The 26,385-nt window shown below is 35.1% G+C and overlaps 2 protein-coding genes and 1 pseudogene across 12 annotated transcripts; all 3 read left to right on the forward strand.

The window, feature by feature from the left end:
• The first annotated feature begins 7,929 nt into the window (after window positions 1-7,929).
• Window positions 7,930-9,543, forward strand: LOC131007562 (pentatricopeptide repeat-containing protein At4g02750-like; annotated as a pseudogene).
• Window positions 9,544-14,276: 4,733 nt separating this feature from the next.
• Window positions 14,277-15,578, forward strand: LOC131012510 (protein EPIDERMAL PATTERNING FACTOR 1-like). Its single transcript, XM_057940508.1, has 2 exons — window positions 14,277-14,507; window positions 15,084-15,578. Exons 1-2 carry the CDS (start codon window positions 14,435-14,437, stop codon window positions 15,356-15,358), a joined length of 348 nt encoding a protein of 115 aa, XP_057796491.1. The 5' UTR covers window positions 14,277-14,434; the 3' UTR covers window positions 15,359-15,578.
• A 3,724-nt stretch (window positions 15,579-19,302) lies between these two features.
• Window positions 19,303-23,996, forward strand: LOC131012496 (uncharacterized). 11 transcript variants are annotated; one of them, XM_057940492.1, is made up of 10 exons: window positions 19,303-19,650; window positions 20,898-20,987; window positions 21,272-21,381; window positions 21,508-21,576; window positions 21,806-21,938; window positions 22,186-22,240; window positions 22,366-22,472; window positions 22,940-22,987; window positions 23,405-23,499; window positions 23,571-23,996. In XM_057940492.1, the coding sequence occupies exons 3-10, from the start codon at window positions 21,280-21,282 to the stop codon at window positions 23,670-23,672; spliced, it is 711 nt and encodes a 236-aa protein (XP_057796475.1). In that variant the 5' UTR covers window positions 19,303-19,650; window positions 20,898-20,987; window positions 21,272-21,279; the 3' UTR covers window positions 23,673-23,996. The 11 variants fall into 11 exon arrangements, with proteins under 11 accessions (XP_057796475.1, XP_057796476.1, XP_057796472.1 ...); XM_057940493.1 differs by having other exon boundaries at window positions 19,303-19,640; XM_057940489.1 differs by having other exon boundaries at window positions 19,303-19,640; window positions 20,913-20,987.
• Window positions 23,997-26,385: the final 2,389 nt, after the last annotated feature.

Genomic DNA, 26,385 nt, shown 5'->3' on the forward strand with positions numbered 1-26,385 from the left:
AACTGCCTACGTCCACGGACCCACCCCAATATATTAGAGAATCTCACAAAAGGAGGAGTACAACAATACCACACTGTATTTTGTATCTGCCTACGCAGAGGCTATCTCTCAACTCACTTTTATCACTCGTGTATAACTTCCACACTGAAGTTTTCTCTCACAAGATTTTCTCTCTATCTCTCTATCTCTCTAGCTATCTGCTTTGATAGTTGTGTTTGGTGTATATTGGGATGTTGCTGCGAGGATCATTTATAGGCAAATGGTGGAGATGGTAAGTGGCAAATGGTGGTAGGTGGCAAATAGTGGAGGTGGTAGGTGGCTACCTACCTCTTTATTTTTGACTAACAATCTCCCACTTGAAGACTGATTTCAATCTGTCTTCACACCTCGATCAACGCAGCAGCCTTTTTTGTCTTTGTTATTCTAGCAAACCAATTGAAGCTGAGCACAACTTCAATTTATCAATGGTTACTGCCTTTGTAAACATATCGGCTGAGTTCTTGCTTCCCTGGATCTTCTCAAGTTGTAAGATCTTCATCTCCAGCAGGTGACGGATGTAGTGATACTTCAACTCAATGTGCTTAGTCCTTGAGTGAAACGCTGGATTCTTAGCCAAGAAAATAGCACTTTGACTGTCACTAAAGAGTGTACTATTCTCATGCTTCTTCCCAAGTTCTCCCAAGAAATTCTGCAACCATACCATCTCCTTGCTTGCTTCCGTCACGGCTACATACTCAGCTTCCGTAGTAGACAACGTGACAATCTTCTGCAACTTAGAAGACCAAGAAATAGCAGTACCACCAAAAGTAAATACATACCCGGTTGTACTCTTCCGACCTTCCAGGTCATTTGATGCCAAATCTGCATCAACATAGCCAACCAACTTGGCACTCTTGCCATCAAAACATAAAGCCTTGTCTGTGGTACCTCTTAAGTAACGAAGAATCCACTTGACTGCTTCCCAATGTTGCTTGCCTGGATCACCCATGAACCGGCTCACTACTCCCACTGCATGCGCAATATCTGGCCTTGTACACACCATGGCGTACATAATGCTGCCTATTGCCGATGCATAAGGAACTTTTATCATCTCGGCACGTTCCTCCTTTGTACATGGCGACTCCTTCTTCGACAGCTTGAAGTGACAACCCAACGGGATGTTCACCGGCTTCGAATTCTGCATGTTAAATCTTTCCAATACCTTCTCAATGTAGTTGGCTTGTGAAAGATACAACTTTCCTGCCGCCTTGTCTCTTTTGATCCTCATGCCAAGAATCTGATTGGCCTCTCCAAGATCTTTCATGGAGAATCGTTCAGACAATTGCTTCTTCAACTTATCCATTTCCTTTGCATCAGCTCCTGCGATCAACATATCGTCAACGTATAGCAAAAGGATAAGATAACTTTTGTCGAACCTCTTGTAGTAGCAACAATGATCAGCGTGGCATCTCGCGTAGCCAATCTCCAACATAAAACTGTCAAACTTCTTATACCACTGCTTCGGAGCTTGCTTCAGGCCATACAAGCTCTTTTTCAACTTGCACACAAGATTTTCTTTTCCTTTCACCATGAATCCTTCGGGCTGTGTCATGTACAGGTTTTCCTCCAAATCACCATGAAGGAACGCTGTCTTTACATCCATCTGATGTAACAACAAGTTTTCTGCAACTACCATGCTCAACACTAAACGAATAGTGGTTAGTTTCACAACAGGAGTAAAAATATCGGTATAATCAATACCGTATCGTTGCTCAAACCCTTTGACAACCAGCCTTGCCTTGTAGCGTTTGCTACCATCAGCTTCAATCTTGATTCGATAGATCCACTTGCAATGCAATGCCTTCTTCCCCTTCGGGAGCTCTACAAGTTCCCAAGTGCCGTTTAGGATAAGAGATTCAATCTCATCATCCATAGCAACTCTCCACATCCGCTTATTACTACCAGTATCTGCCTCTGCATAGCATTCAGGCTCACCACCATCAGAAAGTAGTAAATAAAAGTTAGAGGGCGAGTACCTATCAGGTGCACGTCGCTCTCTAACCGATCTTGGCAGCGGATTGTTTGGTGGTGGGGTTCTTGGCTCCTCATCTGGAACCTCTTCAAAATTCTGGCTCTCCTTGCTCCCACTCGAGTTTGAGATGTCTAACTCGACTACTTGGGAATCAGAATTGCCAGGGCTAGATGCTTTCACTCTTTCCTTGTACAACACCTGTTCATTGAAAACCACATCTCTAGTTCGAATAACCTTTCGGTTCTGCTCATCCCAGAGCCTATAACCGAACTCGTCTCCACCATAACCAATGAACGTACACTTAAGAGATTTAGCATCTAACTTGCTTCTATTAACATGATCAATATGAGCATAAGCAACACATCCAAAGATGCGTAGAAAAGATAGGTTTACCTCTTTTCCTGTCCATTCTTCCTCAGGTATCCGAAACTCCAATGGAACTGATGGACCTCTATTGATTAGGTATGCAGCTGTGTTAACTGCATCTGCCCAAAACATCTTAGGCAACCCACTTTTCAGCCTCATGCATCTTGCTCGCTCATTTAGTGTTCTGTTCATCCGTTCTGCTACACCATTCTGCTGGGGAGTTCCTCTCACGGTTTTCTCCATGCGAATCCCATTCTCAGCACAGTAGTCTTTGAACTCCTTAAGTTCATATTCTCCTCCATTGTCGGATCGTAGACACTTTACTTTCAGCCCTGTTTCAGTTTCTACAAGGGCTTTCCACTTCCTGAAAGTATCAAATGCATCGGATTTATTTTTAAGAAAATAAACCCATACCTTTCGAGTGGAATCATCAATGAAGGTTATGTAGTATTCCGAGCCACCAAGGGATTTTACAGGCGCCGGTCCCCATAGATCACTATGGACCAGCTCCAGTTTCTGCGTCTTCAAGGTTCTGCCGCCTCTCGAGAAGCTTACCCTTTTCTGCTTTCCGAACACGCAATCCTCGCACAGGCCAACTTCAACAGTTTCCAGGCCAGGCAGCCTACCCTTCGAACACATTATCTTCATCCCCTTTTCGCTCATGTGGCCAAGCCGACAATGCCACAAATCTGCATTGTTCACTCCTCCTGCAAGATCAATGCAATCTTTGGAGTTAGTTGTCATATACAACGTGCCCTCCTTCTTTCCACGAGCTATAATCATAGCTCCCTTGATTATCTTCCAATTACTGCAGCCAAATGTCACTGTGTAGCCCTCTACATCAAGCTGCCCAATTGAAAGTAAGTTCCTTTTCAGTCCAGGAATATGTCTGACTTGATTCAGCTTCAACTCGGATCCGTTGGATGTCACAACTCGCACGTCTCCCTTTCCCACGATTTTCAGGGGCTCATCATCAGCAAGATACACCTGTCCAAAATCGCCAGAGACATAATTTTCAATTATATCTTTATTACTGCATGAATGGAAAGACGCTCCAGAATCCAGCACCCACGACTCCATCGGACTGGTCACGCTCAGGACCAACGCCTCGCCTACATCTTCTGTTGTGGCTGCGTTCGCTGTCTTTTTGTGATCCTTTTTCTTCGGTGGCGCTTTACACTGATTCTTAAAGTGCCCGAACTCTTCACAGTTCCAGCACTGGATTGAACCCTTATCCGTCCTGGATTGGCTCTTTCCTCTGGACTTTGACCTTCCCCTGTTCTGCCTTCCTTTTGATCTTCCTCGATATTCCGTGTTCAGTGCAGTCCCTGACCCTGAAGTAGATGGAGATTCTTTCCTGCGAATCTCCTCGCTGATCATCAGATCTCTTACTTCGTCAAAGCGCAACTTTGCCTTTGCCGATGAAGCGCTAACTGCTGTCACTGTTCCCGCCCAACTTTCTGGCAAAGAAGATAGCAATATTAGGGCACGAACTTCATCATCAAACTCGATCTCCACCGAGCTCAGCTGTGTGGTGATCATATTGAACTCGTTCAAATGATTCTGCACTGGTGTGCTCTCGGACATTTTTAGATTGAACAATCGTCTCATCAAATGTACTTTGTTTGCAGTTGATGGTTTCTGGTACATCTCCGCCAGAATCGCCAACATCTCCTTTGTTGACTTTGCTCCAGTCGTGTGGTAGGCAACGTTCCTGGACAGCGATAAACGTATTGCACTCATCGCCTTTCTGTCCAGCAGTTCCCACTCGTCCGGATCCATCTTATCTGGTTTTTCTTTGAGGGGCTGATGTAGATCTTTTCCATAAAGGTAATCCTCGATCTGCATCTTCCAGAAACCGAAATCCGTACCATCGAACTTCTCAATCGTAATCTTTCCGTCGCCCATCGTAACTGCTCCCAATTGATAAACAAGATAATTTTCTCAAAGTAATTCTTTTCTGATGTGGAGGTTCAGTAATTACTGCAACCACAGAGCATACTAAGAATTACAAAAGAACAATCACTGTTCACAACGAAATCACTATTCACGATGAATAGTAACAGCACAAGAAAATTATCAGACCGCCACAAACGTGGCTCTGATACCAGTTGTTGGGAAATATACACAAATACTTCCGCCCATTATCAAATCGAAAGCAATATCAAAGATATAAATTATCTAAGACGGAAAAAATAATGACACCGATATTTAACGTGGTTCGGCCAAACTGCCTACGTCCACGGACCCACCCCAATATATTAGAGAATCTCACAAAAGGAGGAGTACAACAATACCACACTGTATTTTGTATCTGCCTACGCAGAGGCTATCTCTCAACTCACTTTTATCACTCGTGTATAACTTCCACACTGAAGTTTTCTCTCACAAGATTTTCTCTCTATCTCTCTATCTCTCTAGCTATCTGCTTTGATAGTTGTGTTTGGTGTATATTGGGATGTTGCTGCGAGGATCATTTATAGGCAAATGGTGGAGATGGTAAGTGGCAAATGGTGGTAGGTGGCAAATAGTGGAGGTGGTAGGTGGCTACCTACCTCTTTATTTTTGACTAACAATAGGCATATACTTTTGCTGAGCAGAAGTAATACATTTAGCAAGTAATCATTCAGAAGTTTGCAAATTAAAACAATGAAAGGTACGTGGCGTTGTTAAGTCCAGACCCAGCTCACCAAGTAGGTGATCTATCGGGCACGAGGAATGTTTCCAGCCAATATACCATTTCAAAGAATTCATTCATAAGAAATACATTTATGGGAAGACATACATACTTTATTTAACCAGAAAGTATACTTTTAAAAGTAAGTAGTGTCAGAAAAACATGTTTACTTATCATAATATAGGCATATACTTTTGCTGAGCAGAAGTAATACATTTAGCAAGTAATCATTCAGAAGTTTGCAAATTAAAACAATGAAAGGTACGTGGCGTTGTTAAGTCCAGACCCAGCTCACCAAGTAGGTGATCTATCGGGCACGAGGAATGTTTCCAGCCAATATACCATTTCAAAGAATTCATTCATAAGTAATACATTTATGGGAAGACATACATACTTTATTTAACCAGAAAGTATACTTTTAAAAGTAAGTAGTGTCAGAAAAACATGTTTACTTATCATAATATAGACATATACTTTTGCTGAGCAGAAGTAATACATTTAGCAAGTAATCATTCAGAAGTTTGCAAATTAAAACAATGAAAGGTACGTGGCGTTGTTAAGTCCAGACCCAGCTCACCTAGTAGGTGATCTATCGGGCACGATGAATGTTTCCAGCCAATATACCATTTCAAAGAATTCATTCATAAGTAATACATTTTATGGGAAGACATACATACTTTATTCAACCAGAAAGTATACTTTTAATTTTATACTTGTATTACCTTTCCTGCTCACCAGCTTCGGCAGAAGATGTTGTTATCCCCTTCACATGTTTCTTCTTTGTCATTCTAAAAATAAGTAGTGGCAGAAAACATAAATACTTATCATAATATAGGCATTTACTTTTGCTAAGCATAAGTAATACATTTAGCAAGTAATCATGCACAAGTAATATTCAAATGTACATATATAATGAAGTATACATTTACTTACATGAATAATTTTTTTTTTCAGTGTAACAGTTACATTTTTCGCACAAAAATATATAAACAAAAACAACAGATCTAAGGAAAAATAGATCTAAACAATACAAGATCTAAAAAACTACAGATCTAAACAACACCATAACTAATGAACAACAGATCTAAGAAAACACAAACACATCACATATAACAACAACACAAGTATTTCGTTCAAAAAAAAAAGCGAAGAAAACAGCAGTAGTTTAAATATAGACGAAAACCCTAATAACTTGAAGCTGAGGTTCCAAATCAACGACGACCACAACAACAGACTGTGAAATCCGAAGAATCACTTCACAAAATAAATAGAAAACAACATCAAAACGAAGAAAAAACGCAAAAGAGGAAGGGGGAAAAAAGCAAAAACCCACATACCTCGTACACCACAAAATCGGTTCAGAATCAGTAACAAGAACCGATGAACACAAGATTGCTCCGTAAATCAGTGAGTATAAACGAGAAGAACACCGAAAATAAGTCGAAAATGAAGAGGAATCGAAAGAGAGAGAAAAGAGTCGGGGGCGGAATGAACAAAGAGAGAGAAGAGAGAAAACCCTAACCCAAAGAGAGAGAAACGCAGGCCGAAAATGAGGGGAAAATGAAAAAAACTCTTTTATACTTTTGAAAACCGGGTCGGGGCAGGTCTCTAAACGGGGCGGGCAAACCCGTCGTACACGCGTGCGACGATCGCATAGAATAATTTGCGTATAAAACATGCACGAATTTTTTCTACAAAAATTTCTCTCTTTACTTTGCATATTTTGTTTTGATTCTTTTTTAAAATTCATCAACTTTTACTTATAAAAAAATATTTTATATGGATGTTAAATTAAAGATAATGATAAGATCTTTAATTTGATGTAAAAATTATAAAAAATATATTTAAAATAAATAAATTATTATCATTTAAAGTCACAATTTTTTTCTCTCTCTCATCTTTCATCTATCCTCTTCTCTCTCCTAACTCCTTTCTTTGAATAACACGTTCAATTTTTTTTTTCTATTTCATTCCATTTTTAATATTTATTTTACTTTATTTTTTATATTTTTGTTAGACATCATTTTTAATATTTTCTATTTTTTTTTCTATAACAATTTAATGTAACTAAAAAGATTAGTCTTATATTTGTTCATTTTAGAACTCTTTAGCTTAAAAATAAATTTTAAAGGTTGAAATTTATATTAATATAAATTTATAGATAATTAATTAATTAAATCTTAAAAAATTAATTTCAAATATGATTTAGATTTATTAAATTTTTGTATGAATTTTTATATTTCTTTATATTAACATATTTGTTATTATTATGTCTTAATTAAATTTAATATTAGATTGAGAATTGACAATCTATATAGTATATAAAAGAGAAGTTTTTCCCCTCCATGTTTTCCCTCTCTTTTTTCTCTCTTCTTCCACCAATTTTCACTTTTTTTTTGGCTTTTTTATGTTATTATATTTTATTTATTTTCTAAACGTCATCAAATTTGATTCGTGAAAAAATAATCATATGTATCTTAAATTCAATATAGTATAAAAATAATCAAAAACGAATTTAAAACGAATAAGTTATGAAAAGTATAAAATATTTTATTTTCTGTCTCTTCATTAAAAAATTACAACTTTTTATTTATGTTTGTGTATGAAAATATTTATTATGATGTATAATACTATATAATAATATGCATAATGCAAATTTTCATTACACTTTGTATAAATTGAAAATTTATAATTTTATATTCAAGATTTTATTGAGTAATTGATCTTAATTATTATATTATATTTTTAAAACATATGTTGTATTTGTTTATATTTTATTTTTATTATTATTTATATTTATTTATTTAAATTTATCGTTTGATTTCGATGTCCGTCGTGCATCGCACGAATGGTGTATACTAGTAATATATAAAAGATGAGTTTTCATGAAATGCTTGTGAAGAATATTGTATCGTGGAACACGCTTTTATCTGGGTACGTGCATAATGGGTTAATAGACGAGGCCAAGAGAGTTTTTGATGAAATGCCTGTGAAGGATGTTGTTTCGTGGACCACAATTTTGTCCAGGTATGTGCAAAATGGATTAATGGACGAGACCAAGAGGGTGGTTTTGGATGAAATGCCTGTGAAGGATATTGTATCATGGAATACGATTTTGTTTGGGTACGTGCAGAATGGGTTAATGGAAGAGGCCAACAGAGTTTTTCATGAAATGCCAATGAAGGATGTTTTCTTATGGAATACGATTCTGCTTGGGTATGGACATCATGAGTTAATGGACGAGGCCAAGAGAGTTTTTCATGAAATGCCTACAAAGGATGTTATATCGTGGAACACAATTTTGTCTGGGTACGTGCAGAATGGGTTATTGGATGAGGCCAAGAGAGTTTTTCATGAAATGCCTGTGAAAGATGTTTACTCGTGGAACACGATTTTGTCTGTGTATGTACAAAATGGGTCAAGGGACGAGGCCAAGAGAATTTTTCATGAAATGCTTGTATCGTGGACAATAATTTTGTCTAGGTACGTGCAGAATAGGTTAATGAACGAAGCCAAGAGAGTTTTTCATGAAATACCACTTAAAAATTCGATCTCATGGACGATAATAATAGCCGGGTACAACAAGAATGGTGATAACGATGAGGCATTACAGTTTTTTGTTGAGGCGACAAGGGATTGGGAAAGGCTAAGCACATTTGTTTTTGCTTGTGTTTTAAGTACGTGTGTGGACACTGCTGTTTTTTAGCTTGGCAGGCAAATACATGGGTGTGTTGTTAAAGGAGGACTCGAGTTTAGCTGCAATGTGGGAAATGTTCTTGTTTCAATGTACTGTAGGTGTGGAAACATCAACGAGGCATATGACGTTTTAAGGAGAATTGAGGATAAAAATGTGATATCGTGGAATACAATCATTAATGGTTATGCAAGACATGGCTTTGGCCAAGAAGCTCTCCAACATTTCGAGTCAATGAAACAAGCGTCTATCCAACCAGATGAAGTTACAATGGTAAATTCTAATTGTATTTAGGACTATTTTTCTTCATGTGATGTCTACTTGCTTTTGGTTGCTAATAATACAAATTCTAACTTGAGAATGAAATTGTCATTGATTAATCGTTATTTATAAAGTATTCACTTGTTTTGATTTAGGTTGGTGTTCTAACTGCATGTAGTCACTCGGGCTTGGTAGATAAGGGAAAATATTATTTCTATTCCATGAGCAAAGATCACGACATAGTTTCAAATATAATGCACTATAGCTGCCTGATTGATCTTCTAGGCCGAGCTGGTCACCTCGACGAAGCTCAAAATCTAATGAAAAGCATGCCTTTTGAGCCAAATGTAGCAACATGGGGAACTCTACTTAATTGGTGCTAGCAGGATTCATGGAAATATAGAATTGAGAGAAAAGGAAGCAGAAATGTGGTTATCTTTGGAACCATCGAACTCTTCCACGTATGTTCATCTTTCCAACTTATATGCAGCTTCGGGCAAATGGGAAGATGTTGTTCCTCTTATCATAGTGTAATAGTTCCTCTCTTTTTTTACTAATAAATGTGTTGTACTAGAGATTTCAGTTTTGATGTAGTCACGACACCGCTGGTTATCGGCTCACGGCTCTTAGGCCTCGTTGTTCACCAATACATTCGAGGACTTGATGTCTCAGGCTGCTGATCAAATAGATGATCTCTTTCATCATTATCCATCCAATCTTACTACTTGTGAAGCTGGATTTTATTTAAACTAGTATTATTCCCGTGCGATGCACGGTGATACCTATTTAATTAAAATAATAATAATAAATTAGAATATTATATTTAGAAAATAAAAATCTATAAGTTACTTATATTATTATATAAAATAGCTCTAATAAAGATAGTAGCATTAAAATGAAGATGGAACCATCTTATAGTTGGAAGCTTATCAAATGAATGACTAAGATCTTTACAAAACCTTTTTATCTAATAATTACTATTATCTATTTAAAATTTCCACCTAAATATATAGTTATTTTTCTTTCAAATTTTCTATTAGTCTTGAAAGGGTTTTTGAAACTTTTAATTACGTTTTACTTATTTGAATTTCACAACATATCTTTTTGAGGCGTTAATTGATTGTAAATCCACAAACTATTAGTGAATTCATTCCGTAATTTGCCCTGAATTTTAATTTCGTCCAAATCAAACCATACATAACAAAATTAAAAATGATATAATATATACACATTATATTAAAAGAACTTATACAAAAATTATACTGAAATATATACAATACTAATACATATATATATATATATATATATATAGGAATGGGATCATATAGATCCCAATGCTTATAATAGATCCCTAGATCCAAATCTTGACCACACATTTATGACATGTGGCGCATCAAGATGGTGACACGTGGCAAGGATTCCAAGGCAAAATCTGGAGGGGTAAAATTGGAATGTAATTTTCGGATTTAATATGTAACACCCCAATTTTCATAAAATTTTCAATATAAAATCTTTGAAAAATTAATAGATAAAATAAAATTTCTTGAATTATAAAAGTTTAAACCAATTTAAATCAACTTGCCAAAACTAAAGTAGTATCATAAAATAATAAAACGATAAACTAAAACTTAACAAATCTACAAAAATGTTCAATGTAAAATCCTTATCACTAGTCATTCTCCACTTCCATGGCCACCTCGACTCCAGAACTGCAAAACTAAAAAGATAAAGGGGTGAGCATATTGAAAATATACTCAGTGAGAAACCATGCAAATATTCACATACGCTTAAACATGCAAATAATTCACATTGTCATACACATATTCTGAATTCTGAGTGTTTCTGAATTTATGATCATGTACTTGAACATGATATTCTGAATTTCTGATCATGTACTTGAACATGATATTCTGCGTTCTGATCATGTACTTGAACATGATATTCTGCGTTTCTGATCATGTACTTGAACATGATATTCTACGTTTCTGATCATGTACTTGAACATGATATTCTGCGTTTCTGATCATGTACTTGAACATGATATTCTGAACATGTATTTCTACATGGCTGAGCAAGTATAATCAAACATGAAATAAGAGCATATAAAAACATACATGAATATAACCACAAGCATATAATCCCTCACCTAATTCTTGAAATTGATAACTCCCTTTGATGATTTCTACCAACGCATCCCTATATGAACTCTTGAAATTTCTAAAGTTTTCGTCAAACTCGCAGCTGAACAGACCAGTCAGCTTCAAGCCTTCGTTTGAAGCCTCAAACGTCCTCAGATCGTATTTCGCTCAGAAATACGACTTCTTCGTCTTCGAGAGAGCTTTCCGTGGCCGCCTGTTTCGGCTGAATCGGAGTTCTGTGGAGGAAGTTATGGCCGTTCTCCCGAAACTGCCAGAACTTGATTTCCTGCGAAAATCTGACTCCAGCTCCTCACGTTTCCTGCGCCCCACAGCTCTCCAAAACCCGACTAAAATTTACTGTTGGCTTCGAGTTTCTATGTCTCCTTTAGGGTTTGTAAATTAATTTCATATTTATACTAGTCTTTAAAGAGTTTTAGTTCTAATAGAAAACAAAAAAAAAATACTAATAATAATAATAATAATAGTCTAGCTAAAATTAATGGTGCATATCTATATGTATCATGTAATTATTTTAAAAAAAAGTTTTACAAGAAAATACTATTAATTAAACTTATAAAATAAATCTAAATTATCGGGATGTTACATAATAATTAAAAAAATATATTTTTTTTTTAGATTTTCTCAAAATAGATATATTTTAGATGCATATAGTTTCACACAAAGATGCATAAAGTTTTCACATGAAATGCATAACTTTGAACAGAAAAATGCATTTAATTTTTCCAATTTTGGTATTTTCACCACCCCACCCCATACCACCCCCCAATCCAGCCCACACCACCCCCCAACCCTCCCCATTACCACCCCCCAAAAATAGGCATGTTTCACATGCATATAAAATCAAACAAAAATGCATAAAGTTTTCACATAAAAATGCATTAAATTATACAAAAAATGCATTTCATTTTAATAAATCTGGTAGTTTCGCCACCCCACCCCTGCCCCTGCCCCACCCCCACCCCCCCTCCCAAAAAATTTTTTTTTTTTTCAAAAACTGATTTTCTAATTGCTGGCCCACCCCCACCCCCCCCCAAAAAAATTTATTTTTTAATTTTTTTCAAAACTGATTTTCAAAAAAAAAAAAAATTTTTTTGGGGGTGGGGGGGGGGGGGGGTCAGTGGTCAGAAAATCAGTTTTTGAGAAAAAAAAAATTGTGGGGGGGGGGGTGGGTGGGTGGGTGTGTGGGTGGGGGGTGGGGGGTAGGGTGGGTCAGTGGTCAGAAAATCAGTTTTTAAAAAAAAAAAAAAAAAAAATTTGGGGGGGGTGGGGGGGGTGGGTGGGGGGTAGGGGGTGGGTGGGGTGGGGTTCTGGGGTGGGGTGGGGTTCAGGGGTGTGGGGGGTGGGGTTGGGGTGGGGTGAAATCTTATGCATTTTTATATGAAACTTTATGCATTTTTATATGAAAGTTCATACATTCTCGTATGAAACTTTATGCATCTAAAATATACCTATTTTGAGAAAATCTAATTTTTTTTTATTCCGAAAATTACATTCCAATTTTACCCCTCTCCAGATTTTGCCTTGAAATGCCTTGTCACGTGTCACCATCTTGATGCGCCACATGTCATAAATGTGTGGTCTAGATTTGGATCTACGGATCTATTATAAGCATAGGGATCCACCGGAACCCAACCCTATATATATATATATATATATATATATATATATATATATAGGGTTGACTTCAATGGAGACCACTTCCTTATATAGAGAATAGAGACCAAATCAGAGTCATTGATCTCACCAAAATCAATGAATCAGATTAATCCGAATTCTTCAAGTTTAGAAAATCCTGTAAATTCCTCATTTTCTAATTCTGGTTACTAACGAACATGCAAACCAAACCGTGTGCTTGCCGGGTGCAAAAAATTATTTTTCGCAATTCGTACATTTATACAGTTTATTCATGCGTGTTATGCATAAAATTCATGCATTTTTGCTGGTTCGTAATTCTTAAAATAAGGGTGGTTTATTGAATAACCACTCCATATATATATATATATATATATATATATATATATATATATATATATATATATATATATATAGGGGGCGCTCCAATGAGACCCCCTAATTTTAGTGAGATCTAGGGCACGATCTGGTGCGTTTATTTTATCAATCCTATGGCTGATATTGTATCTGGAAGGTGATTTTTTTTCGCAGGGTTCGAATCCTGGAGGGAGCAGAATATTTTAAATTTTGTTATTCATCAGTATATACTGCATTGTTCAACAGTATATACGGCCCTATTCATCAGCATATATGTCTTATTCATTACGAATTTTTTAAATTTTATTTTTCATCAGTATATACATCTTGTTCATTAGATATACGTTTTGTTCATTAGTATTATATGTGTTATTCATTGTACTCATGTTACACGAAAAATAGGGAGTCTCATTGGAGCGCGCCCCTATATATATATATATATATATATATATATATATATATAGGGGGACGGTTATTCAATAAACCACCCTTATTTTAAGAATTACGAACCATAAAAAATGCATGAATTTTATGCATAACACGCATGAATAAACTGTATAAAGGCATGAACTGCGAAAAAAAATTTTTTGCTACCTTTGGGATTCGAACTCAGGACCATGAATTTATCCAACAAGGTGATGAATCAACCGTAGATCTTGATGATCTAAGGGCTGAAAATGGTTCCTAATTTATATTTTAAGAAGCGTTCTTATTTTAGCCTTCTTCTATATATATATATATATATCTAACCTCATAGCTATATACAAACGACATTATTAAAATTGTGACGCGTTTGAAGAACTAATTACGATATCCCAAGGAATCATGAGCCCTACACGAGCACCATTAATGGCGTTCACATTAAATCAATATATACTTTTCATCTCATCTTTATGCAATAAAAATAAGTTGCATTAATTGCCCACACTCAAAATCAGCCTCTCAAATTAAATTACAGTCACGTAAAAGCGCCACTACGCCCTAGGCAGTAAATTGCATATTATCACCACTCTTCACAAAAAGCGTGATTCCAAAATGCATCATTGGGTTAAGAAATGGTTGAAGCCTTGTGACCAATCTAGTTCATTTCATGTGATCTTTTTTTCTCATCTCATGCTCATTTCTGTGACTTGCTTCAATACTATTTCACCTCACCTCTTCTATTTATACACTTGCTACTACCTCCCTCATTCCCTTCATCTACTCCGATTAGGGTTTCACCACTTCGTTTTTCTCGAACATCGACCGTGAAAGTTAAGAAGAAGGGCGTGAACGAGATGAAGAACGGATCCAAACTCGTGCTCCTTGTCTTGATGTTGCTTCTAGTTACCATACATGCAACTCGTCCACGTACGATTTTTTTTTTCAAATTTCTTGTTTTTTTTTTTTTTCGAAATTGGACTTGCTTGTCATTTTTAAAGGGTATTAGACTAAGATTATTTTAAATAGCTTATAAGATAGGGTTTTTTTAAAAAAAGTTTATGATCAGTTGTCAAAGTGCTTGAATAATTAAGCTTATAAGTTAAAGAGAAAATCAAAGAGGGATGAACTTGCAAGGATATACAATGAAAATAACAAAATCATAATTGAATAATATTTATAAAATGATTGTTGCATATAAGATTTTGAAAAATAAGTTAGAAAATAAGAATTTACTTTTTAGGAAACTTATGTATTGTTTAGGAGCTTATTTGATCAAATACTTTGAAAAAGCTTATATACTTTTAAACAATTTATAAGTTGCTTTAAAAAGGCTATAATCTAAACCAAAATACTCTCTTATTTAGGCGATGAGATCATGAGAATGTGAGATCCATGCATAGTGCTCCAACAATCATTTTTACCCTAATGTTTCTTGCATGATCATGATCAATATATATTAAAGAATTCATGATGAAACTTTAATCTTTCACTTTTTGTTAGCAGATCATGATCGTCGAACCCAATCACAATACAGTAAGAACAAGGCGTTGGTGAGATTCAAACCTTATCGGATCGGGTCGACCCTATTGAAGCATAAACGAGCGGATACGCTGCTAGTCGCCGGGTCAAGCTTGCCGGATTGTACCCACGCTTGTGGATCTTGTACCCCATGCCGGCTAGTGACGGTCAGCTTCGTTTGCTCATCCATTGAAGAGGCTGAGACTTGCCCTATGGCTTATAAGTGCATGTGTCACAATAAGTCATACCCGGTGCCATAAATACTTGGATTTAATCAAATTTTGAATGAGTTGATATTTGACCTCTCGTCGCGTATATAAGTCGTCTTTATTTTCCATAGTTGTTTTTTTGTTAGGTGTAAGTTTATTGTTTTAAAGGGTGCTCGGACATGTAGTTGTACGTTGTTATTGTTGTTTCACTTCTTTAATTAGATGCAGTCAAGGCCAGCAATTTTGCTTTCAACTTTCATTAAAATTGAAATATATTGTTGTTTATTTTTAGTAGTACGATTATATGCATTATCTTTTCAATTTTGATAATAGAACTAGAGCAATAAAGTTGAAATATATCGAATTTGGTTAATTAGGACTTGCACGGGACATGGGCTTTTTTTTTTTTTTTTAACTATTAAAGTTTAAGAATTAAAATGAGAAAGTGATTAAGAATACAAAATCTGAATTGAATATTACACCGCACACAAACAGACAAATTTATTATAAATATATATTTTTTGTGCAGAAGATCGAGCTCAAATTTGATTTAACCTTCTAAATTACTTGTAAATATTTAAGATTAAATTTCTCGATTTTATAGTATAATCAATAATATATTAGTTTTGATTTATACGAGTATGAATTTGATCTTGCAAATTCCTATTTTCTGAAAATTTGTTTGAATTTAACATGTTTTTATAAAAGAGTTCAGAATATTTTTTAACAGAGGGATGACATCATTGCAATTTAGTTTGGGAATGAGGAAAAAAAAACAAGAAAAAAAAAAGAGATGGTATGATAAAAAAAAGGTGTCTTTTCACTAAGAAAATAGATCAAAAGAAATGAAAAAATCATTCACAACAACGTTAATTTACTAACATACTTATAATATGTCCCCAAGGGGACATCAAGCGTTGCGAACTCGAAATTTATATCTACGAACATACATATAATTTTTAAAAAAATTGATTATCGTCTTTCCTTGCATTATTTTCTCAAAATTGCATACAACCACTATTTACCATCCCCAATTCAAATGAAAATGTTGGCTTCGGCGCTGCCTGCTTGTAGATATCAAGCATCAACTAAAGTTTATGTTTTTATACTCCGTCCGTCCATAAAAAATATTTTATTCTTGTTATTTTGTGATGTTTATAAAAATTATAATTTCTTTATATTTTAAAAAAAATTATATCACATAATGGACCTTAATTATTTTTCACTGTCAATACAATTATTTATCATTATAAATATTACTACATTTTAAGTGAGACTCTTTATCTATTTACAATACACTAATCATTTTAATTAAAAATCATACGGTCCCTTTCTAGAACTATCTTCTCTAGACGGATGGAGTATAATAAGATAGCTTATGGTAAAACTCTAATAAATAAATATAAAATTTTAAATATGAAAGATCACTCACTCAAAAGTCTCAATAAATTGTCAATGAGGCATAGTTTAAGTGGGAAAGTCGAGACACCCAAAAATTATTCTTTGTGAGAGATTTCAGGTTCTATATTTGTATGATGTAGAGGTTCCTCTTGCGTGTGAGTTGCTTATTTAATTATATAATATACATCTCTTTTAATTATTTTTTTTAAAGATTAGTTGCAGTTTCTAGACTGATGCGTATATATATATATTTTTTAAAGTCTCGATAAATTGATTTTTAACTTAACATTGCTTAGCTGGCACGAGAAAAAGGGAACATTCATGTGAAAAACATTTGTTTTTCAGAAAAGATGCATATTTCCATGGTTTGGCACTTCTCCACCGACTTGACTTGTACTTTGAAATTTGACCTATCATGGTTTTTTACTTTTTTATACTTTGAAATTTGACCTAATGTGATTTTTTTTAGTTTAAATTTAAAAATGAGTTAATTTTATATAGAATATTGAATTTTCAAAAAAAAAAAATTACAGCTTCACACACCAATTTTAAAATTTACAATTATTTTTTTTATTTTTCTATCTTATTCATTTTCCCGTTAAGCTTAGTGTTGGAGTGGGTATATTTCGTCCATTTTGCTAACTTTACACACATATTGATATGGTGTTTTAGTAATCAGCAGATTTAAACACGTAGAATTTCAGATGATTACTTCATTTAGTTTGATTGGAAAATGGATGGAGAGAAAAAAAATTAGTTAATATAATTTTTATTCATACACATATAAAATATATGCAAAAGAAGAATTTTTGAAAGTTCATCAATTTATATCATATAAAAAAGGGAAAATGTGCAGATAGACCCTCTTAAGTGTAGCCCTTATAGCGTATACCTCCCCTTTCTCACTGTGTGCAACTAAACCACCGAACTCAAGAAAAAGGGATCAAATACGCCCCTCACCCTAAACGGCGTCTTCTCACCGTCAGTCATCCCTTTTTTTTTTACTGTGGGGCCCACCATGTTCTACTTGATCTCCATCGAATGAAGCACGGTCTCCTCCCTCAACATATGGTCTGTGCAATCCAGATTTGCCCGCACTCAAAATTCAATACTAATATCCAAAGCAATTGCTTCTATGGAGCTCAATCACCCACCCATGCGGTAATCCCACCCAATCCGACAACTGGAAGCGGCCGGCGTCACCGTTGTTTTGACAGCCAGAAATGAAAAACCGGGCGTCGAAGCCGTCAACCTACTGCACCAATCGGGTCTCTTCAAACTATTCCATCAGCTTGACATACACTCCCTCGCCCAATTCATCCAAACGCGATTCCAACGCCTCGATATTTTGGTAACAAATCACTCAATTTTATTGCGTTGCTTTCATGGATGAGTAGGACTTGTTGAATAAATCCTAACTAGTAACTACTTTGGTACTAACCTAAGTACTCCCCTAGTAAAAAATTGGGCGTGGCCCTGAACCACGATTTGAGGGGTGAACATGGTGTCAAGTTGCAGGGCCTCCACGTACGCCTTCTGCCGCACCATCCATTGGCTGGATCCGAAGGGGTCCTTCCACCCCATATAATCCTAGATGTCCACGTGGTACCCCAACAGTATCAACGGCTCCTCCACCACGAAATCCCCCCTCCCCAGCCGCAAGAACAGCAGCTCCGCCTCCGGCGAGCTCGCGTACCCCTGGGACGAGAACAACTCAACCACCACCGGCCCGCCCCCACGCTGCTCGTCCATCGTCACGTCCGCCGTCACCTTCTCGGTCTCGCGCTGGTGATCGGATTGCCGCCTGAAACAGCTCAAGAGACGGGGCACCATTATGTCTAAGGTCGTCCCCACAATAAATTAAAAAATATCATGGGCCCCACAATAAATTAAAAAAAAATGGGTTGACTGACGGTAGAAAACGCCGTTTAGGGTGAGGGGCGTATTTGATCCCTTTTTCTTGAATTCGGGAATTTAGTTGCACACACAGTGAGAAATGGGAGATATACGCTATAAGGGCTACACCTAGGAGGGCCTATCTGCACTTTTTCCCTATAAAAAATTTTAGATCGACTTAAACTAATGCATCTTCAAAGAACATGCATCCAAATCAATTACATATGACTACAAAGAACAAGGAATTGTTTTAAAATATTGAAAAATTGACAAAAGTGTTTTAAATTGCCAAAAATTTACGACTCGGACTATTAAATAAACATCGAAAAAAAAAGTAATATAAATTATACTCCCTCCGTCCCACTATAAGTGAGACTCTTTCTATTTTGGGTGTCCCATCATAAGTGAGATTCTTTCCTTTTTTAGTAAATTTTTATCCTTTAAACATTTTTTCACTTTTTGACCTACACACAAATACATTTTTCTTAATTTTCGTGCAAAAAAAAAATGTCTCACTTATAGATATAGTGGGACGGAGGGAGTAATTATAATATTCTTAAGCTCAAAAGTAAAAAATAACATGACCATAAGATTAAAGTTAGAGCTATAATCTAAAATACTCAATCAAAATTCTTCTTCTAAAAAAACCTTGCAACTATAACATTTAAAAAAGAAAAAAAAATATACTCTGCGTAGTCCAAAATTAATTTTTTCCCACACAATTCTTTCATTCTTTGCCCTTTCCTTTTCTCTCTCGTTTCCCATATTCATATATTCAGACATTCAAACATAATCGAAAAATACTAGGAATGGAGCAAATGTCATTGCAAAATGTCTCTTTCTCTAAATCTCTGTCGCCATCATCATCACCAACAACATCATCACCTTCTCCATTTTAGCAAAATTCCACCCTTCATTTCTATTTAATTGATTCCTCCAATTCAGGAAACAGGGATTCACCGAGCTGGGCTTCCCTCTTTAGGCAGAGAAAATATTTCACAAAATCAAGAATCTTTGATTTGTTTTTCCACATGAGGTAACTCGAGGTACTGAAGTTTCTTTCCTTTGAAATTGTTTAGCATTAATTAATTGGCTTTTTAGTGGTAATGATTTTGTTGTGCTTATTCTTTTTGTCATGCAAAGATGGTAACATAATGTGCATGCCTTTCTCTTTCCTTTTTTGAGAGCTTTTATGTTTCATAGAATACATCTCAATGGATGGAATGAAACCCATCATTTGATTTTTCATAATACAGTGAACCCACTAAAAAGTTTCCTTTGATTGCGCAATTAATCTTCCCTGTTCATGTAAAAGCCCCAAAAAAATTCAATCTTTTTTCCTTTTTTTAACCTTTTAGGGTTCCTAATTCCTATAGTTCTTGTGGCTGGTTTGAGGGAGTGGAGACTTTAAATTGTTGTATTTAATCGAGAGAGAGGATTATGGAATGATTAGAGGTTGAATTAGAGAAGCCAAGCATGGGTTGGAGTAATTATTGGATTAAATTTGCATTGTCAAACTGCTTTTCATATTATTCATATCCCTTTTTGTGGCAAAGGGTGTGGGAATCTGATCTCCCAAATTTCCGATTTCTCTGATGAAATTAAGGCGAAGAAAATGTATACCTTCTTGTGCCTCTCACCAAGGAGTAAGCTGTTGCATCCATGTTCTTTTAATGCTCGTGTTTCGTTCCTGTGAAAGCGTTGATTTGGCGAGGGAGATGAGAACTCGGAACCTTTATGCTGAAAAATGATAGTGGATTGTGGTTTCTCACCTCGGATTATGTGATGCATTTTCTTCACGTGTAGCACAATAATCTTAAGTTAATCAATAGTAGTTGATGTTATGTTGTCTAGGAATGAGTTCTATGGCAAACAATCCCAAAACCTTTGGTGTTCGTGTAATTTGCACGGTTGGTTTCGTTATATCTTTTTTAGCCGCTGATATTGATTGCCTGCTGCCATATTGTCTTTTGCTTTTAGTCCCACCCCTTTTGTAGTTGTTGAATCAGTGCTATTTTCAAACTTCAAATGTCAAACCTATGTTTCAAGCTACCCTGTTTGCATATGCGAGGCCAGAACTTATGATCATCATAGTGTTCGGTAGTTTTGTTTTCTTGAGCTTCAATGCTGTTTTCCAGTGTTGAATCTCTGTGTTTCATATTTAGTACTCTCTCTCTCTCTCTCCATTATATATGTGTATATATTGTGCTAGTTTCTTTGTATATATCTACAAATCCAGGTGAACTCCAACTTAAATGTTTTGAATTAGTTAAATCTTTCTTGTTTTCTTAAGGGTGTCTGTGTTCAGGTTGATGGAGATGAACTTTACTGGGACGGGAAGAAACGAGACAAAGAATCAGCATGGTCACATAATTCTGCTCACGTAATATCACAGTTAGCTCAGTGCTTTAGTGAGTAGAGATTGTTTTCATTTCACTCCAAATTTGCATCTCTTAATATTCCCCTCCACTCCCCTCTCTGAATTCGATCAGAGTTAAAGAATGCTACTGTTATCATAATTGTCAGTCCAAATAGTCTGTAGTTATGTCTTTTTTCTTGTATATTCATGTAATAAACGGAGAGGGAAGTGGGGAGTGAGTTTATCCGATCGTTTTTACATTATATATTCTGTTTATTTTGTTCCTGATCCGCTTCTTTCGACGGTAGCTAATGCTATGGTTGGACCACGATCATGGGTAGGAGGATTCTTTAGCCGCGCCAACAATAGAAGATTTGGAAGCTCCCAATTTCTCGACTACAATTTGACCCCTATGCAGGTGATTAGGTTATCTGTACTTAATTTCGTTACTCGTATGTATACTCTCTGTGTGTGTGTGTGTGTGTGTGTAATAGTAGAATGACAATAGCTTCGCTGTGGGCGGTGACATTCTGATTTCTGCCAGGAAGAAAGACTACAAAGCCTTAAACAACGTCTAGGAGTACCTTATGATGAGACGCGGAGCGAACATCAGGTATGCTTTCTGCACGTTTTCCTTTCTTCTCTCGATAATGAACCAAGATGCAGAAAAGGGAAAATGAAACAAACATAAAATACCTAATCTGTGTGAAATTAGCTAATGTGTGTCTTTTCTTCTCCGACTTATGTCCTATATGTAAAGATTCTTTCTCCGAGTAGATATTTTTCAGAGGTGGGGAAATTTCGATTGCGTAACATTTTTCCAATCTTTAACGACTTCATAGTCTGACTCCATTGCCAGGAAGCTCTTCAAGCCTTGTGGGATGCAGCCTTCCCGGATGTTAAGCTTAAAGGTCTGGTATCCGAGCAGTGGAAAGATATGGGCTGGCAGGGAGCAAATCCGTCGACTGATTTCAGGTGCAGTTCCGTCTTTAGCTTCTTCTTTGTGTATGGAAACACCAAAAGCCCTCTCAGCTTGAATTTTCAGATCAACTAGTAGTCTCGTTGCATATGTATGTATTCTTGCTTGCTTGCATATGTATTTGGTTCGATTTTTGTCACCCACGTCTTAAGACCTCCCATCTACTCGAACATTTATGTGCATTGTAAGTGAATTCAATCCCTAGATTTCAATTCTTCACATTATATTTCGTATTGGCTTCAGGGGCTGCGGCTTCCTCTCACTCGAGAACTTGCTATATTTCGCCCGAACTTACCCGGTATGTTTTGTCGGCTGCTGCTTCCAAGAGCTTCTAATCCGCGACAAACTTTTGTAGCTTGGGTATATTACGCTTGCAGCATGGTTTCCAACTAATACGAAACATTTGAAGACTACTTTTAATAGGTTACTTCTAAAGAAAGCTGGAGAGCGTTCGGAATGGGAATACCCTTTTGCTGTCGCTGGCATTAACGTTTCATTCATGCTGATTCAGATGCTCGACTTGCATTCAGGTGCGTGTCGAACAATGGGGTAGTAAATATCACTTTCTAACTCAGAGTATGCACGTTTTCTCATAAATATCCCAAGACTTCTCGTTTTTCAAATATAGGGTGGGCCCACTTTTCCGGTCTGAAAAGTCGTGTTGGCAACCGGAAATCTGCAGCTTTCATTCGAGTACAATTTGATATCGTCTTGGATTTGAAAACGAGAAGTCAATTTCTTGGACATTAATATGTCATTATCTAAAGTTTGAGACTTTCTTTGGAAAAAAACGTGCATACTTTGGGCTACAAAGTGATATTTGCCTCAAATGATGAGCGTTTTATGTGTATTCGCTGAAACACTTGAGTTGATTTTCTTTATTTATCAAAATCATATCGAACACTCAACTACTTCGTATTTGTTTCTCATCCATTTAAATTCTTTTTGTTGTTTAAAGTGGAAAAATTAGATCATCTTTCTTCATCTTTTCTTGCAGAAAAGCCCAGATGTCTTCCCGGATTTAACTTTCTCACATTATTAGGAGGTAATATATATAAAAAGTGCTAATTGTGAATTCCTATTTTTTTTCATATTCTATGAAGTTGGTGAATGAATACACGACCTTTGATGATTTTCAAAATTTTCCAAAATGTTAAGATTTCGGTCAAATCGAAATGGAAACTGACTTGGCATCAAGATTTTTAGATATGGGGCTATGATTTCTAAAAATTCCGATGCCGTTTTGATTCGGTGGAATCTTATTTTTGGAAAATTTTCGAAAATAATCAAAGTACGTGTATTTATTATTCACCAATTTATAGAGCATGGGAAAAACCAAAATTCACTAATAATCTATGGAGTTATAGCCAATTAACCCTAAAAACACTCGAGTCTTGGCATTGTTTTCTCTGCGTTTGTGCTCGATTCTACTTGATGAGAAATGTTCATCGTGCTTCTGCAGAAGACGAAGATGCATTCGACATCCTCTATTGTATCGCTTTCACGATGATGGACGCTCAATGGCTTGCCATGCATGCTTCATACATGGAGTTCAATGTACTCTCTCTCTCTCTCTCTCTCTAACAAGATAGTAACCTTGCTAATTGCTATTCATTTATTTTGTTTAGGAAGTGCTGCAAGTAACAAGAACACAATTGGAAAGAGAATTGTCTTTAGAAGATGTTCGTAGAATACAGGATTTGCCAGCTTATAACTTTTTGTTTCAGTAGTTATATATACATATATATATAAATTCTTCTTCTATTTGCTCTGTTTTCATGGTGTATGTAGAGATGCACCGGGCAGATCAGTTTACCCGGTGCAGCATTTTCCGTCTGTTTCGGGCTTAAGCTCGATACAAGACGAGTCGGATCATGTGGATGCCTGCGGATGTGACATTGGATGTAAATCTTTAATTCATCAGTTGTAGCATCTATGAGATCGAGGCATCCGATGTACAATACATGACATCTTATCATTGTAGGTGCGGTCTTTCTGTTGTAAATTTATCATAAAAAGATAACACGCTCGTACAATAATTCCTTCATCTTTGAATAAGTGTCATATTTGAAAATAAAACATATTTTCTAATAAGAGTGTCATTCGGAATTATATAGGAGATTATTTCAAAATTTTCATTTCAATGCAAAATCCTTAATCGTCCGATTTTTCATTTAATGGTTATAGATAAAATATCAATTTACCTACTTTTTATTTATATAATTTTTGATGAAATGAGATACTTATTTAGAAAGAAATGTTGTAGGTGCTATATTGGTTCAAACGCACTAAATAATGCAATTTTAGACTTTTGAGCATTCTCTTTTGGACTTAATTAGTAAATAAATTATAATTAAGAATATCCCATAATAACAACTTTAATATGTCAACTTTGTAGCATGACATGCGAGAGTTCACTATTCCACAAGTGAGGCATAAAGCAAAATAAATTATGATTATACATCCAATAATACAAATGTTTCTACACAAAATGTTGAGTGGTTTGATGCAATCATCACGCAATGAGGTATAGAAAATTTATAATGGATAGGAAAGAAAGCATTGAGAATATACTCTAGTGGGATGCAACAATGCTCATGCTCTCTATTTTTTTTTTTCCCAAAGAAATTTGGCGAGCTTATTCTCGATCGTGGCCTAAAATTAATATATTTTGTAAAATTTGAATTAAAAAAAGGGTTCGAAATCATTTTTCAAAAAAGCACCAAAACCCTAAAACTCTCATCGTCTTATTTTTATATGTAAATTTTGTTGTGGTTTTTATTTTTTTAGAAAGGATTATTATTTGTTTATTTGGGTGTATATATATAGTATAAGGTTGGTTATAGTAAAAAAAACGCATTTAATCGTGAGAATTAAGAATACTGCATTGATATATAAAGTTATTGCATTCGCCGTAAAATTAATTGTACTAAAAATAAATAGAGAAAAAAAATAGATTTTTCACTCCCTTCAAAATTCAAACTCATATGTTGTATTCATCCATCAAGTTGATGCATCCACTGTAATTTTTTGTGATTGAAAATTGAAAATGATTATTCGTTCTTATTTTAAATAAAAATTCACATTTGAACATTTCCCTATATATATAGAGTGTGGTTATAATGAGAATTGCATTTTCCGTAGGATGTGAGAACAATGCATCCATTGTTAAACTTAAAGCATCAACTATTAAAATTAATAATATATATATATATATATATAATATTTTTATGTTCAATATTTATTTCAAGTTTGTTCAACTGTTTTTCCATATATTTGGAATGTGTAGAGGACGTATATAATACAAAATTTATTTATTTATTATATAGAACTCATCTAATAAGTAGTCGCTAAATTAAAAATTAGAAATTTGTTAATAATTATAAATATATAAGAAGTATTGAAAGCATATGATTTCAATGTTTCTTATGGCGTTTTGATGTTTTATATTTTATTTTGTAATTTACGTACTATTATATATATATTTTTCATCTTATGACATGTTAAACAAAACACTAGCTTATTATAATACTTCTTCCGTCTATAAGAAATAGTTTTTTTTTTTTTTTTTGTCATTTTGAGATGTCCAACAAAATTAGTTAATTTTCATTTTCAAAAATTTTATATTACATGGTGGGATCTTTTTTCTACTCACAATATAATTAATTATCATTATTAACATTATCTTTAATTAAGTGGAACCATTTCTCCAATTACTAGTTTTAATACATTCAACTATTTTTATCAAAATTCGTGTTATCTTATTCTAGAATTATTTTTTTATGGACGAATTTAGTACTATTTTATTTAATATAGGAAATCTCTTGCAGCATTGATCATTGTTGACAAATTGTTTGTCAATTCCTATGTAGGAGTATTATTGTTTGGAAGTTGATTGTTGGTTGTTGCACTTGCAATTGTGATTTAATGTGACGTCGTTTTTTTCAATGATAATAAATGTGGATTATTTTTTTATTTTTATTTATCTATTTCAAGTGGGTGATCACTTGGGGGAAAAAAAGTCAAATTAAAACCAGATTTCCTAGTCATGGAGAAAATTTCAATTTCTATCTCCAACAACCAACCAAGAGCAGTGTGCAATAGTGATAGATCATATATAGATGTGATGCACTTCAATAAATTTTATAAATATATATTCTTTTGAGTTATGGGGATTTTCTCTTTCAGTTGTTGGTGGAGCTCTTAGTTTTCGATTTCGAGATCGACACGCATCAACTAGATCTACAAAATTAAAATTATAAGTTAAAATGTATCATTGGAAAATATGTTTTCGAAATCTTTTGTGAAACTTAGGATGAACATGTTTTGACAGCAAAGCTTAATTTAACCACAAATTTTTCAGTCAGACAGCATGTATAAGTAAGACGAATCGGATTGGGGTGAATCTGAGCGTGGATCACGGGTTTGAGCCGAATAATTTAA

Source organism: Salvia miltiorrhiza, chromosome 2 (assembly GCF_028751815.1).
Source record: "Salvia miltiorrhiza cultivar Shanhuang (shh) chromosome 2, IMPLAD_Smil_shh, whole genome shotgun sequence".
Lineage (NCBI taxonomy): Eukaryota > Viridiplantae > Streptophyta > Magnoliopsida > Lamiales > Lamiaceae > Salvia > Salvia miltiorrhiza.

Bases quoted from the DNA above. Each gene is read 5' to 3' on its own strand.
- LOC131012496 (XM_057940483.1), top strand. From the start codon at position 20,443: ATGTTATGTTGTCTAGGAATGAGTTCTATGGCAAACAATCCCAAAACC. The intron at 21,382-21,507 runs GTGATTAGGTTA...GATTTCTGCCAG, and splicing joins ACAATTTGACCCCTATGCAG to GAAGAAAGACTACAAAGCCT. The intron at 22,473-22,939 runs GTGCGTGTCGAA...CTTTTCTTGCAG, and splicing joins GATGCTCGACTTGCATTCAG to AAAAGCCCAGATGTCTTCCC.
- LOC131012510 (XM_057940508.1), top strand. From the start codon at position 14,435: ATGAAGAACGGATCCAAACTCGTGCTCCTTGTCTTGATGTTGCTTCTA. The intron at 14,508-15,083 runs GTACGATTTTTT...TTTTGTTAGCAG, and splicing joins CATACATGCAACTCGTCCAC to ATCATGATCGTCGAACCCAA.